Source organism: Rhamphochromis sp. 'chilingali' (assembly GCF_963969265.1).
Source record: "Rhamphochromis sp. 'chilingali' genome assembly, chromosome: 11".
NCBI lineage: Eukaryota > Metazoa > Chordata > Actinopteri > Cichliformes > Cichlidae > Rhamphochromis > Rhamphochromis sp. 'chilingali'.
In genome coordinates, this window is record NC_137938.1 from 18247737 (window position 1) to 18265572 (window position 17836).

Consider the following 17836-nt stretch of genomic DNA (forward strand, 5'->3'; position numbering starts at 1 on the left):
TTCACTGTCATAGCACACCATCTGAAAGCACATAGCTATAATCAGATCACCCATCGTCGTAATGTTCTGTTCAGTGGGTGTATGTGTGAGTCCAGCTAACACCGGCTCCTCTCGCAGGATGCTGGCTGTACTGTTTGTAGACAGTAACGTGTTGCAATAGATTTGTGGAATATGCAAAATAACTGTCCTGTGACCTCAAATAACCCGCAGGTCGTGGCAATTTCGTCGCCGCCTGTCGCTCTTTCAAGAGAGAAGACTTGTAAAGCTTTTACGTCTTGATACACACTTGCTTTTTCTGGGTATCGTTTGAAGAGCCTGAGACGTGTTTAACTGTTTTACATGCATATATGACAATTATATATTGGTATATATGATTATATATGTTTATATAATCATATATATATATTTTGCTGTTGAGTGTGACAGTGATTATATTTGTGCTGATATTTCAGCTGTTACTATATAATGTATATTACCCTGTAAATTAATGTTAAAATAGTAGATTTGTTCCTAATATATATATATATATAGATAGATATCTATAAATACATACTGCTATAAATATATATATATATATAAAATAAAGTGTGGATTGATGGGTTGCTTCTAGCACTTTAATCTGGTGTAAAAGCGATAAGGCCAGGTTCTTAGGTTTTCTTAGCAGTAGTTGTACAGTACCTTTTGTTTTTTTTATTATTATTAAATAGATCATTAAGATGTTAACTGTTAATAGAAAGCTTGCTGCTACCTACATCAACAGGGGTAAGCCCTTTTACTGTGTCTAAAAGGAAAAATGACACAATGGAAGAAGGAAGAAGGGTTGAATGTGGTTAAATGTGTTAGCAGGCTTCGGTTTTGCTCCTCACGTTTGGCCGCCAGGTGAGTCCCAGTAGGTACAGGTAGGTATGCAGACAGATGATGGCGGGTGAAGGAACGTGTACATTACATGACCCTCCCCTTGCCGTGACGCTTTCTCCCGCCCCCTTTCTGGTCTTCCACGCCAGTATTCGTGTCCTCGTGGAAAGTCACAAAGAATAATATGGATAATTCTTCCAATTCTTTCACCAGACTATGATGTACCAGTGATGTATAAATACCAATAAAGCTGAAGTAATTGTTCTAACCTTGTTTTCTGTTTTAATTTTTTGTCTTTCGTGTGGTTAAGGCTGCACCGATTGATAAGGATAAGGTTGCAGGTGTTTGCTGTCTGGAGTGTGCCACTGTGGTAATGACACTCATGCAGTTTCAGATTATTAGTTGCTACGTGTTGAATGCAAAATCATAAACTTTGTCTTGTCATGATCGTGTTTCAGTGTTACCTGGTGCAGCTACTCGGGGAGAAATACTTTTAAAGCTAAGTTATGCAACTAGACTGACCAATTCAGTCAATCCAATATTCATTTCTGTGTTTTTGAGTTTTTAATTTTACATATCAAGTATTTTTAAATCACAGGGGACTCTCCTCCGATCTGGTTTAATAAACAAAACTTGGTTTGGTCTCCCTACAGTTGTATATTTATACATCGTTTATATATAAAATAAAATGTGACACCATTTTAATTTTGAAAACCTCATCATATTCTAATGGATATTAAGTGCTGTGCTGCTACGATGGATCCTGCAGCTGTGAGTGAGCCTCACCTACTGATCACAGTTAATAGTGTCCATTTGTGTCCTTGGTATAGTCACTCTTTTTGTTATTAGACATCTTAGTATTAAAAAAATGACAAACAAATTAAGTTGCAGTAAAAATGATACACTGACAAAATTGTGTCCTGATTTATTTCAACAAAACGGGCAAACACGGGTAAACAGCAGTGCTGAATCTTCTCGAGTTCCTTGTCCGTCAGCTCAGAGGAAACAAATGCCTGAGCTTCATGCTTCATACTTGTTCCTGATGTTTCAGGTCCCACACAATCCAAATGTCCCCCGAGGCATTCATTCATGCTGTGTCAGGTCTTTATGGACATCCAGCACGAGTAAAACAGTTTGGGGATCATTATTGGGTTCTGAAATTATAATCTTCTGGCAAATAGCTGCACAGTCAGAGTAAAGAAACAAATGTCTTATAAAACGTCCCGCATTACAACAATAAGGTTAAAGCAACAGTCTTGTTTAAAGGGGAAACAGTAGAAGACAAAGTTTGACAGTCTTTAGACTTTTTCCTCCACGAAAACAGGCACAACACTAGATTCACTTAAAGTGCAATTTACAGGCAATTTCCACAACATCCTCTGTAGGACACTGTCATCATCAGTGCAGTAGATCTCAAGTGAAGCAGAATGATTCTCACGTTAAATACTGTCCAAATTACCCAAACACCGCATCATCAAAAAAAAAAAAGAGGCAATGTATTTTCATCAAATTCAGGTTTGGCAGGAATAACTGTCACTAATGTAGTCCCCGGTCCTCTTGGGAGACAGGGCAGACTGTGGGTGAGCACAAAACGAAGAAAGAGCTGAAAAAGGCATTATGTAGAACCATCTTCAGTAAGGCAGAAGAATATTGTAGAAAATCATCAAGAGAACAATTCTGGCTAAAAGTGCCATTTTCAGCAGGAAGTCAACTTTTTTTCTTCCAGTTGAGCCCATTAAGTGTTCCCGCAGTTTATTTCTAGTACACCAGGTACTTGACTTCAGAGTAGATGAGAGGAAACATGACTGTGCAGGCTCGGTACAGGATGGCTGTGCTCTTAAATAAAGCTCGGGGTTTGGTGCTCCAGGATTCAGACTTGAAGTTGAAGTAGATTGCATACAGCGCCACGGCAAAGAAGTGTCCAATAAGGGTCAGGGGTTTGGGCGACAATCTGTCCAAAAAAAAGAAAAAAGTCAAACTTACAACCCCCTAAATCGTATATCTAAAAGTGCTTTTAGATTTTGAAAATTATCAAAGACAAACAAAATTGAAGCAGTGAGGAAAAAGCCAGCATGGCTCTCTGAACACAGATTCCTCTAAAGCTCACTGATAAATGTGTAGTATATGTAAACACTTGCTGGGTGTTACATGAGAAACTCTTTATGTGATCAGACATTAACTACCTCCCAGCAGCAGTTGAAAGAGATGCAGTGTGAGCTCTGGAGGATCTGACAGCAGAAACAAGCTTTTATGCTAGGCTAAGCTAGCAGTGTACCTCTTGTAATGTCACATGTCACAAGTCTCACTATTCCTATACTGAATAGGGATAGTGAAGGCAACCAGGTAAACTTCCGCAAATGTCAAACTCTTCTGTTCAGTTTGGTTTGCTGTGGAGGAAAGCGTTTAGCACTTACACTGAGAGGAGTCCAATAGGCCCAGCAACGCACTCTCCACCGAGCTTAAAGTACTGGAAGCAGGCCTTTCTCAGCTCATGAAGAGAATCTGAATAACAGGAAAAACATGGATGAGAATCCAAAGTACAATTAATGCAGATTTTGAATTTAGTACTAAAAGCCAACATTTATTATCTTCCATCAGTGCTTTTCATGTGCCATTAGACGGAGGCAGGCAGACACTCACTGTCAGTGGCTGCAAACAACTCATACAGCGCCTGGGCCAACACATTCACCACAAAAGAATGTGATGACTTGCGTTCCCAGTCGAATTTTTTCTTTGCCTGTTGAGAAGAGGAGGGGGGGAAAAAAAGTGTGATATTGCACACATTGGGCTGCAGCTTCTTACCAACAGCAGAGGAAATAAAAGGACACAGAAAATCTGACAGCATAAATATAGCTGCGGCTTGCAGTCACACAAAATGTGACTTAGAAAAAACAAATCAATGAATGTGCTTTCTGTTATTTTTACACTACACAGTTTTGTTTTGTTTTTAATAATCCTTTGAATTTGGGGAAAGGTGTTCTAGTTACAGCAAGCAAATGTGTGCTCACCTGCAGCACGGCCCTGTCGTCATATAGATCGGTAATGCTCTTCAGCAGACTCCTCCAGATACGAACGTCATTAAGAGCAACACTCATCCCTCCTCCCGTCAGAGGGTGCCTCATGTTGTAAGCATCACCCAGGAGGAGCACGCCTGCGAACAACAGACAGCTGTTTGTCTCGAATCTTATCTCCAGATGGTCTTTTTAATTTTCGGCACTTTAGCAAACATCTCAGCTGGAAGCGAAGCACATCTTTAAGAGTTATACTTGTCTCTCTTTGACGCATTCCAAAAAAATGGTTTCTCTAAGTTAAGCCTTTCTTACCCCGGATTCTACTTGTTTCCTAAAAGGTCAATAAAATCCTTATTTACCTCAAATACAAATGAACTGTTAATTAGTCCAAAGAGCTCTTTTCTTTTGTTTCTTTCACCTTACACGGAAACATACATAATCACAAAATCACAAACACACCTCGGGCCACTTCCAGCAGAAATCAGTCAGTCAATAAGACTTCAGTACCTGGCTTGTTGACAGGGGAGGGCGGTAGGAAGCTGGCAGGCATGGACCTGAGTCGATCGTTCTGTAGCGCCATCATGAAAGGCTCCTTTAGATGCTCTGAAGGAAGGAGAGAAAGGGAGAATGCAGGAGGTCGGTCAGTGAGCCAGCTCTGTGGATGAAAGCCCAAAGGTGCACGCTGCGCACATGCACAGGGGAAAAAAAAGAAAAAGCTTTTTTTTGGTTTCTGAATGTACATTTATCAATTCATCAGTGAGCCTGACTCCAGCATTCCAGCTGGACCTGTGTCAAGGTTACTGGGGTGGCTGCTTTAATACTGTGGCTTTGATATTTCAGCTGAATAGCAGAGCACACCGTGAATGTCAGTTCTGTCGACTGCAGCTTCCTGGGAGGTGCGCACCTTCTCCTCACCAGCAGCACTCTGAATGGTTTCCTGTTTCTGGCACCACGGTCTGACTGTTCTGATCTCCACATAACCTTCATTTGTCACTCAGCAGTGTTTTTTTCTCTCTTCTCTCTCTGCTTATCAGGGATTGTCACACAAAGACACAACCCTTCAAGAATAAATAAATTCTTTATCATTCACCTGGCAGCTGTGGGTAGATTTTCTCAGCCATGTACTCTGGCAGGTTACGAGGCATCTCCCCCCTGATATCCACGAGAACTCTGGTTTGAGAGGAGGAGATCTGGTAGATGAGCACTGGGCTGGGATTGGCCAGGACCAGCTCAGCGTGGTTTGCCTTAAACTGCGGACAGTCCTGCAGAGAAAAGTGGTGGATTCATTATTATTATTGTTTATCATATATTATTATTATACTACATATTAATGCTAACTAACTAGGTATTTCTCTTTACTATACAGTCTTTAAAAATATAACATATTTTGTGGTGAACTTGAAAGAAAGGCAGGTATGAAATGTAAAAGGTTTGAAGTAATAAGGCTTTGCATTGATTTTCAACCAATAAATCATTGGGCTGACCTTGAAGACCTTGGGAGGATGTATGCCATATTTTCATGGATTGCCAACATGACCCCACCCTACACCCCTAAAAGTTTTGGTTATGAGTTTTACAGTTTTACAGCACCTTTGTGTGATTTGTAATTCTTGTTTTAAAATTGAAAAATATACTCTTGGGGAAAAAAATGAATAGGATTCATCAGTAACAGAACACATTTCAGCGCGTCACTCTTTCAGCCTGAGCTCCACGTACCTTCATCAGGCATCCAACAAAGTGAGAGGAGATGCGAGCCTTCCCGGACACCAAGCTCTTTCTGAATTTGGAGAAGCAGCCGTCGGCCACCACAGTCAAAGCCGCGTGGACCTCCTGCCGGACACACAGTCATCACACACCCTCTGATGTAAATACGGTATTTCTTTCAGCAGGCAAGAGGGAAACACGAGGCGGTGTCTAACAGTTCTGCTGGTACCACTGAGCTCCCTCTTCTCACCTTGATGTCTCCAGTTTCTTTATCCTTGTATTGGACTCCAGTTACGCAGCCGTCCTCTTCCTGCAAACTGATCACGGTGCCTTCTATGAATGTGACACTAGGGGGCGCAATTAGACAGTTAGAAACGTCTGGACTTTCCTGCCCACAGAGCAGAGAGATCATAGAAAAGTAAAGACTGACTCCTTAAGCGCAATATGTGTCTCTGATTTAGCTGAATGTTAAATCTCTCTAACTGAAAGTCTGTCATTGTGTATAAAGACATACAGTGAGTAAACCAAGATTCTTATTATTACTCAGAGCAATCATGTAGGACAGAAGAGCAGGTCCTATATTCTTCTGTTCATATCAGCCACTTGGCACCTAAAATATTTCTTATTCGTGACTCTGCTTACTTTGGCTCGGCCATGGCGGCTCTCCTCAGGCCCATGATGAATCGGCCGTGATGAAAAGCTCGGCCACAGTGGATGTTTTTCTCCTGCTCTGGGTAGGGGATCTCCACCTCGGCGCCACTGTCTATGTCGTGGATCACATAGCCGTGCACCAGATGAGCATCCAGACCCTCCACTGAACCTGAAGCCGAACACAGAAACAGATAACTATTACACATCGCATATTCGCTATTTATTTAGTCCACAGATGACTCGGCGCAAAGGTTAAAAGTGGCTACGGTGGGTCAAATAACACAGGATCAGGTTGAAATGACTGGTGCACACTGAAAGTCCAAAGTTACTGACAGGATACATTTGATGTCCTTAAAGAGTGACATCGAGATCTAGAAGTATTGCTCCAAGTATAATTTCATAAAGCTTTGAGGGAGCTGCTGGATTATATTTATTAATAAAAGTTCATATCATGTATGCATACTCTACACTAGTGCGTTTAGAACAGAGAGGGGAAAGCAGCAGCTTTTTCTAAATATCTGCCGCAGCTTTAAGTTTCTAACAGTATCATTTACAGCAAGATGGAGCCCCAAACACAACGTTAGACGGACCCCCAGCAAAAAGTAACCAGCCAACATCATGCTGAGTGCTGAAAAAACGACTAAATGAAGATCAAATGGGAAATATGAAAAGTTTTTTATCTTTATCTTCTTCTGTCTTTAACAGTTATTCTCTAAAAGGTGGGAGGATCGAGCCAAATATCGCTAGTATCAGCGCTAGTATTGGTGTTGGAACCATGTTATGCTTTGTTTTTCTTTTCTTTAACCTCCTAGGACCCTATGAGGACATCACATTTTGTGTTATTTATACTCAATTTTGGTTCAAAAATGCTCAATTTTTGTTTACAAGGGCCTGATATCCACTTACAAGGACATTATACTACTGTTCTATCGAAGTTTTAAACAAATATCCTCATATGTGGCTCTCATTTATCTTAGAAACAAAAATTAAGTTTAAAAAAATCTGATAATTCTTTGTTTTTACATTCATCAGGTCCCAATCAGCCCAAATATCAAAGAGAAATTAAAAATGCATGCCATGGAAGAGTTCGGTCTTAGGAGGTTAAGAAATGAAACATTTTATGATAACGTGAAACTTTATCTTCACTTAACTTTACCTTAAATTTACTGCTTAATTCTGATAGGTGTATGGAAATACGCGATATCACCTTTCAGTGAGGCCCACTCAGGGAACACAGCAAAGCAAAAATATATGACGGGCATGATAAATATTTTAAAGCCACAAAGAAAGAAATAATAATCGGCTTTTGACCTCATTGCTTTTGAAAAATAGTTTCCGAGGCGAAAGGCTTAAACTGTCATACAGGTGAGTGCTTGTGAAGTAACAGACCTTCCAGTCCGAGCTCTCTGAGTGCTTTATATCCTCCAGGCTGCAGCAGCTCCCCCACTATCCTGTCCGGCTCCTTCAGGTCCCTCTCCACCACCGTAACACTCCTGCCATCCCGGGCCAGGACGGCCGCCATCGCCGAGCCCAAAACCCCTGCCCCAACTATCACCACATCCGGGTCCCGCTCCCCAGGTGAGCCAGATGCTGAGGCACCGAGTGAGGCAGAGGAGCCCGTTTCCACTCTGTTCCTTGTTCTCCGGCCCTAAGAACAACCACACTTTCAATGTAGGTGTAAAACAGTCATATAAGCTCTGACCGGACACACTTCAAAACTTCCAGGCTTTCGGGAGAGCGAGAGAGAGAGAGAGAGAGAGGGGGGGGGGGGGGGGGGGGGGGGAAGAAGAGTTCAATACAGCTGCTCAAAAAAACAAAAAAAAAGAGGCAAAAAAAGAGGCAAAAAAAAAGAAGGAGGGGGACACTTAAATTAAACACCAGCTCTTGGTGAACAGGCTGAAAATCTTCACACCGTGTAATCTGTTGAGAACAAAATGACACGACAGTGGGGGCTGGATTCAAACTCAGGCCAAAAGTCTCCCAACAGCGGCTGTCTCCTGGTACCTCATCCACATTCTTGAGGCTGTTCTGGGGGACACAGCGAACCTTTTTGTAGAGGCACGTATGAATTTGCCATCCTGAAGGTTCTGGGCTACCTGTGCAACCCCACTATTATTCCGCCAGCAGTGACAATTACACTAGCAACAAACAAGTCTGGAGAGGAAGAAGAGAAGTGGTTTGGGCCACCACCTTTAAACTCTTCTATTTTGGGTGGGGTGGGGGGTGGATTATTCCCTATCCGGCACCTGCTGATCTTCTTCATGAGTACCAAAGCAAGTTTAACCGACTTTGTGTTAAATCTCTGTGATTTTTTTTTTTTACTCTCTCTATAAAACATAAGTTGACCTGAATAGAAAATGAATCTAGTTTTCTGACTGTTATCACCCCGTGTGTCCCTTTGTTCCCATAATTAAACCTGGAGGAGTCCAGCTGAGGTGTCTTACCTTCTTGCAGCTCTTCTCTGTTTTCTCGCTCCTCGGCGTTGCAGTTTGGGGGATTAAGTGGCTGATAACAGGTAACAAAGACAGGCTGCTCAGGAAGAAATTAAGCACCCGAGAGACTCGGAGCTTCTGGCCGTGAAAATAGGCGATATACGAGAGCAGCAGGCCGGCTGTGAAGAATAAGGCTGCAACCATCGCAAGGTCTCTCTGAGCAAAACTCAACACCATGTTGGACTTCTTATAAAGGTACGTAAAGCTTGCTATTCCCAGGAAAGTCCACATCTTTTTTCTTTTTTTTTTTATTTACAAAAAAGTAAATTAAGGCTAAAGTTCAAAAGTAGGAAGAAGAAAAAAAAGTTTTAGGCTGACAAAAAGGTTCAAATAATAATTGTTGTATTGTATATATTTTTTAGGTTCCTCTGGAGTAAATTAGTGAGCCCGGAACCAGCAGGTATCTTTGTAAGTCATGGTCACCGGGTCACAGACAGCCGGAGTGATGCTGCTGAATATTTTATGACAATGACAAACACGGACCACTTTCGATTGGCTGCTTTCACATTCCGCCGCTCCCATTGCTCAGCCCTCCAATCAGGACAGACGTGATGGTGAGCAGAGCTCACGCTACGAGCTGATTGGTTGATCACGCCGGCACCGGGCCTCTTCTGGCCTGCTGATTGGACGGCGGTCCAGTAGGATGGTAGTATGATTTGATGTCAGTGGAAAAGGTGCGCTTTCTTTCTTTTCTACAGTTCAGAGGCTGAGTGGGAGCAAAGAGTGTTCATGTGGGACAGGAGTCCTGCTCCGCGTCACTCATAACCGCTGCCCACGCGCTCTGACCCGAGCAGATAAGAAAAGCCGCCAGTACGGAGTAAATCACAAATATAACTAGCCTGGACTAAAACACACCATAGTGAGAGTTTTAACGTCGACCGTCTTCACGTCAAAGCGGTACTTCACAGTCCAGGTTTAAACCCTGAATCACACGCCCTGTTATCCGGGAAAAGGTGCAGAGTGAGAGCTCTTACTGAAGACAGCGCTGTCAGCGCTGTTTACGTAATACACATCCAATCAATCGATCAATCAAATCGACGATATCACACAGCTGGAGAAGCTGTGATAATGAGTCGTGTTTGTTTGGGTAGGATTAAAAAGCTGCTTCAGTCTGTAAGAGTTCAAATTATATAGAAAAAATATATGAAGAGTTACAAAGTGTGATGTTCTAATACATACAACACAGTCTGAGTTAAAATGCCTTCATCTCACATGTAAACACCTAAGTCAGCCTGCATATGTTAGATTAGATCTTTATTGAAGTCTGTTTTCATGCAGAAATGCGCAGTATTTTATAACTCCAGCCTCTAAATCATTTGCTGCATTTCTCACTAGAAGTGTTTTTTTAAACACTGCTAATTAAAACATGTCCTTGTAACTGTCTGAAGGTGTTACTTGGGACTAATAATAGTGTCTATTTCACTCCTTTTTTCTTAAATATTTCAAACTAATCAAGAAACTAACTACTCGATCAGTCCATAAACTACACCAACACATAACAGGTAAGAGGTATTTATGCTGTTAGCTTCAGCTCTGGAAGGGGCCTTTGTTTTTATAGACTTATGAATACTTTTGTTGTGTGATTTTAGTATTTTTGTGTGATTAAACGCTCTGAATATTACTTCCACTAGTGTTGAATCTATAAAATGACTAAATTGTTAGTCAATGATTAATATATCTGAGCAATGTAAATTCACCAGGTACACACTGTGCTATAGAAACCATGAAATAACAGTGTATGACAATAATAACGCATGCCAACAACTCCTCAAACACATATTGACAACATTTTTATTGAATTTAAGTGTCACTTCAAAAGTTTGCGTGACTACAAATGCATGACAGGACTAAATAAAGTACAGTGTTGAAAATGAGTGGGCTTTCCTAAAAGTAAGGCATCACCTGACGGCCAATGCTGCATATGCAGAGGTGTTTTGATCATATGTAGTGGTTAAAGACGGAGTCATACTTTTCTTGCTTCCCTGATGTTACTTCTGGCTCACCGTTCTGCTTGATGAAATCCTGAAATAACAAAAAGACACATCATGTAGAGTTGCTACAAATATAAACTCCAGTTTAAATATAAGCTCAAGCTGAGTCTTACCTCCATCTCCTCTAAGGTGGCAGTACCATTCTCCACCTTCTGTCCGAGGCCATGACTAAAGCTTGAGTACCGCTCCTGTTTAACATTACACATAACTTGCATTTTCCTATTAATATTATTAACGTATACTTTACACTCAAGTAGCTGCACACATACCTGCATCATACTAGCAATAACCCCATCCTCAATGATGTGAACGGCGTTCCTGAGTCCTCTTGCAAAGGCGTCCATGACTCTGATGTGACTAATGAACAGGTCCTCGAGGTCAGTGGACTCTATGTGCGCCTTTGCAACAAAGTTCAATCCTCCTGGATGCAGGCCGCCTTGTTCAACAATCACCTGGACACACAGAGGAACGAGGAAGTTCGATTATCTCTCATCTAATGTTATTAACAGTGAAACCATTGATCTAAAAATTCATCCTTTTTCATCCAATTCATCCAAGCCAAGCTTTGTTTTAATCTAATCTAGCATCATTCTAACAGATGCTAGATTAATGATTGATTCATCTAAACTAGCCATAGTAACTCATAAAGTGCAGTTTTAGAATTTTTATTGTTTTGAGCTCACATAGATTTAGACATAAAGAGTACATGTCATATTGTGGGGACCCAGCAATGCATAGCTAATGTTAAGTATTGACTTGTTGTCCAGTACTAATGTATTATCTGAAAAAGGCTCACTGCCAGTAATGCACATGCCAAGCTTCAACACAGACTGCACTAGATAATCTCTGGTACTGGAAGCTTTCTGGTCATTTTCTAATAATATACTATTGTAAGTGACCAGAGTTCTGTTGACCAATCATCTTTGAGTAGGCTTTAGTTTCACACTAAACGGTCAATATGGATCGCAATCATCAGATATTCACTTGTAGCCAGGCAACACTGGAAGAGATAAAAAAAAAAAAAAAAAACACTGGCTACTGCTCCAAGTAGCCAAATCAACAACCAACCTAATAAGCTCTCAAATTACTGTCATCTTCTGTCCAGTCTGCAACATTTACTTAGAATTTCATTTTATCAGAGGCAGGCAGACCAATTCTTTTGATGAGCATTACTGTATGCCATCTCCCAAGCACAAATCAGATTATAAAGCTAGCAACTACCTAGCTAACAATAAACATGCCACAGCACTTAGCTGCTAAAGACTTTTTCTACACTTTCCTAATGAGGAAGGAAGAAAAGTGCCTGCCTGACAGAAATTTCCAGTCAGCAGCTAGCTAGTGAACAGAGGACTCAGCTAATAGTAATACATATTTTTACTGGACCCCAACCAACCTACACTACCTCTAAAGGAAGAGTGATCGCTGGATTTATATTTGTTGTATATTGTTGTACATGCGAGGCATCAAGAAAGTGTAACCACCTATTTAATCATTCCAACTGCTGCAGTTTACCAAATCTTGTAAATTTCACCTAAAATATAGCAAACTTAACTTATATTGACTAACATCACTTTAAATAAACCGTTATATATTTAGTTAGCTTACTTTCATGACCAAGGTGGTGTTCCTGATGTCCAGGGGGCACTGATCTGTGTCCCACCCCAGGTAAGGATAGCCTGTGTTGGAGTCAATCGATCCCAGCATCCCAAAACTGTGCACCAGCAAGCAAGAATGATTAAAAAAACAAAACAAACAAAAAGCATGAACATGCTACAAAGTTAGACTTCGGTTACTTCACAAGAGAGTGACTCACGCAGATGCCATGACAATATCGTGTCCTCCTAGAGTGGTGTGGTTGGGCTCAATTTTTAACTTAAAGTCACTGTCCAAACCAAAATGCTTTAGGAATCCTATAAGACTCATTGCATCTACAGAAAACAACAGACATAAGATGCAACACTGAAGAAGCGTATTGGCTTAGGTTACTTTATGATGAGCTTTGGAAGCCTCACCGTAATCATACTGGTGTTTGCTGGGCTCCTTTTGTTGGGGCGCAATCAGAAACTGACAACTCAACCCAATCTTCTCTTTGTAGTCTGCAGACAAACACGCAGACATGAAACAGAACAGACACAGCTGACAAACTCAAAACTCAAAGCCTGTCTGCTGTTCACGTGCACACTTACTGACAGCCATTTTGAAGAAGATGGCCATGTGATTGAGTTCAACAGCAACATCAGTGTTATGGATGGAGTGGAAACCTCTTCCTCCCCAAAAAACTAAAAAGCCAAAAATGTGCCGATTAAAGCGCCACTTACACAGAAGAGTCACAACATTACAAGATCGTAACCATCAAATCCATCATACCAAAGTTTTCTGCACCCAGCTTCTTGGCGATTTCCAGACTTTTTTTCACCTGAGCACCAGCATAGGCCAGCACATGGCAGTCAGGGTTAGTGGCTGCACCATTCATGTACCTGTAGTACGATGTTTATAGACAGAAATCTGCATAACTGACTGAACCATTCATAACTTTCTGTGCTCCTGAAACTCAGGTTTAACAAAAAAAGAAAAAAGTGAGGTTTAAGGTATGACTACAGTGTTAACCTTAAGTGAGTAAAGAGGTTACAGGTGATCCACAGCAACTTCACTCCAGTCTGGTTCTGTAGCTTGAGAGCCAGGTCTGTTATTTCATCCAGATTGCGGTTGGACTCCTCCAGCGTGGAGCCCTCAGGGGCAATGTCTCTGTCGGGGGCACAGGGCTAAGCACTCAATTTCAGAGCACCAGAATAATACAGTATACAGATACTATTACCACTGAGTGAAAATACCCTCTTATCTCCCAGACCGTACAATTATACATAAAATTGTCGCAGAAAACATGTAGAAATAAAAGCATATGAGGTGATTATACTGTAGATAATCAGGGAATGTGGATAAAAATGTTCGTAATCCTCATATAGTTAATGCAATACTTTTGTTAAAACCCTTCAATTAAAACTGAAAGTCTGCACTTTAGTCACATCAGGACCTTTTCATTTTAAAATCATGATGGTAGTGTGCAGAAGCAGGTCTACAAAAATACTGGTGGCTGCCAGTGCTACCCCTCAGCCTCATCGTAGATGCACCTACAGTATAAATTAGATAATGTTAGGTCATTTTGAGAAAACCTGACCTCTGACCTTGAATTCAAGGCCACCGAGACTGAAACTCTTCTGATTGTTAGTAGATGCAGCTTTGGAATGAATGTGAAAATCCTATCTCACCTCATTCTCAAGTTATCGCATTCCCAAACTCAGATGTCCACGCCATGTAAGAGCTGAGTTTGTGTCTGTCCATAATTGTGACATGGATGAAGTTCCAACCATATTTTGAGCCTAATCAAAGCATCCTGGTAGTTCTAAGTATATCTGAAGAAAACTACAGCCCAGACTGCACTGGCTATTTTCATGAATTCAATGTATAACTACATGCACCCCATAAACATGGTACATTATGTTCTTCTACATTCCACCAGAACTTTGTCAGGTCAGGGTGAAATCAAGATAACTTCAGCTTTCTTACCTGTCATGGAAAGTGTAATATTTTACCTGTGAAAACAAACAGACGTCAATGAGGAATTATACTGTGATCTGGTCAGCTCTGAGATATTAAAAGCCTCACTCCAAGCTTGGTGAAAAACTCAAAGGCTGCACAGAGTCGCTTCCTGGCTGATTTCATAGGAGACCCTTTATTCCAGAGCCGGTGGTGGGTTGGAACTCCAAAAGGACCGGCACCTACCAAACAGAAAACAAGGCAATATTACAAAGGAGATGTGCTGATCTGAGAAAAGTAAAACTGTATGTGTGCATGAGTCAAAGCCTGCGGGACACATTTGTAACCATCGACCCTCAGACTGTTTAATGAGTTGCACGAGTGTTGGCTAAATCGCAACATTACCCGGTCCACAGAAAGAGTGCCAGTAGCAGACTGAAAACCTCAACCAGTCCTCCATCGTCCTCCCCATCAGCACCTGCACACAGGAACACCGAGCTCCACACAGCCTTACACAACTCTAACTGTGCAGTCAAAACCATGACACAAACAGAGTTAGGTCAGCATGTTATTGTATTAACCTCCTGAGTGGCCCCGGAGCAAAAATGTACAGCTGACATTATGATTTTTTCCAATATCAAACTAAGACGACTAAAAACATCTGCATAGATAAAGCAGTTTAGGTTGTACTGTGCAGTTAATTGGATTTTGAAACAGTGTGTCCTGGAGCATGCCATTATTAATGTCGCACTTTAATAACAAACAAGAAATAATTACATCAAATTCCAATTATTTGCCCACTTTGGTTTTCTACCCCTGAGTCTGCTTGACATATCTGTGTGTGTGTGTGAGTGTGTGTGTGTCTCTCACCTACCTCTTCTGCACTGTAGTGTTTAAAACACATGACATCACCAGGTCCAGCATCGGGTTTATACTGGATTTTGGGAATTCCTGTGCAACATGTTTTTTAATATTTGTTTTAAAACATCCTAAGGAGTGACAGCTCTTTCAATATTAACTTTGGAAAGACCAGCCTGAGGATAAAAAGGCTCACAGATTTAGTTACTGCCATCAAATCACATGTAAAACACATTTTACAGACTTGTTTTTACATGATTCCATTTTATCTTTTATCTTCTTGTTATCATATTTCAGTTACCTTTCTTATTGCCTGCATCTAACCTTTCATTGATTTATTTACATTTTTAATTGTTTTTTTCTTTTTTAATTATCTGTGTGCAGGCATCGTCTATTTGTTTAAATTGTTCCCTGTGAGTATTCCTTTTGTCTGTTTGCCAAAGTACTTTGTGATCTCTGTTCTGGTAGTTCATTATTATTATTATTCATCTTGGGAAGATGGGAAGAAATACATTTTTAAACAAGTTATTTAACTCAGAGTGAAGATCATATAAGAGTGGTAAAAGACCACAGACTGCAGCAGGACACTAAGCTTTAAGGTCTATAAACCCTTTTGGCCTCCCTCCCTCACACACACTTTACCGTTTCAAAAATCTCTGTTTACCTGCAAATAACTTCTCCTGCGCTGCCATTTTTCGGTCCGCACTACGAGCCCTGCCAGCAGGCGCTAATTTCTTTTGTCTTCCTCCCTCATTGGTTCCACTACGCGGCCTCTGAACATGTACAGGTTTTCAAGATTCAGCAAAAGTTCGTGCAATACCAAAATTACCTTAACTATTATCAGTGCATATTATTTGAAAACAGTGATATATATAATTACATCCGAATGTGGCGACCCGTATCGTCTTTGAATTTGAATCTACATGTTTTGCTTGTTCACAGTCACACTGCAAAATGGGCGCACTGTTCATTTGGACATCAATTTATTTTTCATTCACTGGTCAAGGTTTGATCTAGCTTTAATGAGTCAAAAAAACTTCATAATGGTCACAAAGTGATGCAACTATTGGATATAGAGTGCATTTTAAGTGCCACTTGTACATCTGTACAAAATAAGACATTTGAGACTGCATGCTGACAAATGTCAGGGTTACTTGAACAATTATATACCTGGCTTTAGGTTCTAACACATTTTAGTCACACAGACTTATAATGTCATCTATGAACTTTTACCTATATAAAGTATACAGTACTATAGTGGAAAAGGGGCATAATATTTACCTTAATACACTGCAACGGCTGCACAGCAGCCAGTGGGTTCCCATCTTTTTGACACTGGTCCCATTCCAGAATCTTTAAGATAAAATATTTATAAAGTATGAGTTTTTATTCTTATGTAATAAAATTACTTAATGGCGTTTTCTCTGAAAATCAATCAATCTAGCAACAGTACTTGATATGGATGTCTTAAAATCTCTGCCAGGTCTACAGGTTATTAATGTAATTACTTAAACATATTTATTTCTATTTTGCTAATGTACTGTTTGTCTTTTAGTTGCTAATAAAAAAATTGCTGATTTTAAACACTATTTAACTACAACACAAACAGTTAATACATACCCAATTTTTAATGTCAACCGTCATACTAAACCAGTAAAATCCGGAACACACTGCTGCTAGCGTTTTCTGTATGCCAGTGTGTCCTCCTATTGGACATGAATGAAACTCATGAAAGATCCTCCTGGCATCGTCCATGGTTTTAACTACTCTTCTGGTTCCAAAAAAAGAGTTCTCCATCTACAGAAAAAAAACTATTTACAATGTATTTAACCAAATATGTGATTTGTTAATATTAACAAAAAATTACTGACCATTCAGTTTGAATTTTGAGGCATATCTTCTGAGGTTTTGCCTCTGAGCCTTGTCATATTCTGAAGGGTAGGACCCAGCAGAAAGTAACGAGTATATCTCTTCCCATTTCTTCTCCATATCTACAAACGTAAACAGACATTTTCTTTTGAGCTTCAATATGTGCAGCAAACAATGCATACAATTTAACCTATTAAATAACCACATTACCTAAGTAGACTTAACAGAATATAACGGTCTTATCACTCAGCAAGAATGCACTGCAAACTTTCTAACTTTCTAGATAACATCATATGTGTACAAGCTTAAATCATGACTTGAAACTAGACTTAACCGAAGCTGCAAATTCGATAATTTTGTGGAAAACGCAGACAGCACGTTCACTTTAAAATTAACAAACATTCACAATGGCTTAAAAAAATCAAGTATCCACGGCAATAAAGTATCAATACTTACCTATTTTCCAAATATCAAAAACGTAGCATGAAATTACAGGCGGACGCTATCCCTGAAAATTCCGGTTTTGTGTTGTGCGCATGCGCAGCTCATGCGCAGAAGCAATGGATAGGATGGTTTGTCAGGTAGGATGGATTATCAGAACACAACCGCATCATCGCTGCAGATGAAGGTTTGCACATTTTAAGTGGCAGTTGTAAATTTTATAACCTGTAAAGAGAATTAGTGAAACAAATTCATTCATTTTTCTTTCTACTATATCCGCCCGTCCCTTTTTTTACATGAACAACTACAGAAACCACTTGTTCTTTTTGATGGCTAAAACGAAATGGTGCTTTACCGCCACCAACTGGCAGGGAGTGGGAATAACAAACAAGAAGCGTTCATATTCTCTTAAATTGGAAACATTACAACA

At 40.4% G+C, this 17836-nt stretch overlaps 2 protein-coding genes across 2 annotated transcripts; both read right to left on the bottom strand.

The window, feature by feature from the left end:
• Positions 1-1755: 1755 nt before the first annotated feature.
• Positions 1756-9170, bottom strand: sqlea (squalene epoxidase a). Its single transcript, XM_080897508.1, has 11 exons — positions 8666-9170; positions 7611-7869; positions 6213-6390; positions 5821-5917; positions 5583-5696; positions 4957-5128; positions 4374-4469; positions 3864-4006; positions 3496-3592; positions 3270-3357; positions 1756-2806 (listed from the first exon to the last, which is right to left on the bottom strand). Exons 1-11 carry the CDS (start codon positions 8942-8944, stop codon positions 2614-2616), a joined length of 1716 nt encoding a protein of 571 aa, XP_080753634.1. The 5' UTR covers positions 8945-9170; the 3' UTR covers positions 1756-2613.
• A 1320-nt stretch (positions 9171-10490) lies between these two features.
• LOC308406459 (xylose isomerase-like) lies at positions 10491-17506 on the bottom strand. Its single transcript, XM_080897495.1, is given in 19 exon segments — positions 10491-10735; positions 10818-10892; positions 10974-11156; positions 12310-12415; positions 12518-12632; positions 12717-12800; positions 12891-12983; positions 13072-13181; positions 13312-13449; positions 14269-14294; positions 14368-14480; positions 14644-14716; positions 15113-15189; positions 15761-15869; positions 16378-16449; positions 16717-16881; positions 16883-16893; positions 16968-17087; positions 17422-17506. Coding segments are annotated over 18 exon segments (1752 nt in total). The 5' UTR covers positions 17086-17087; positions 17422-17506; the 3' UTR covers positions 10491-10651.
• Positions 17507-17836: the final 330 nt, after the last annotated feature.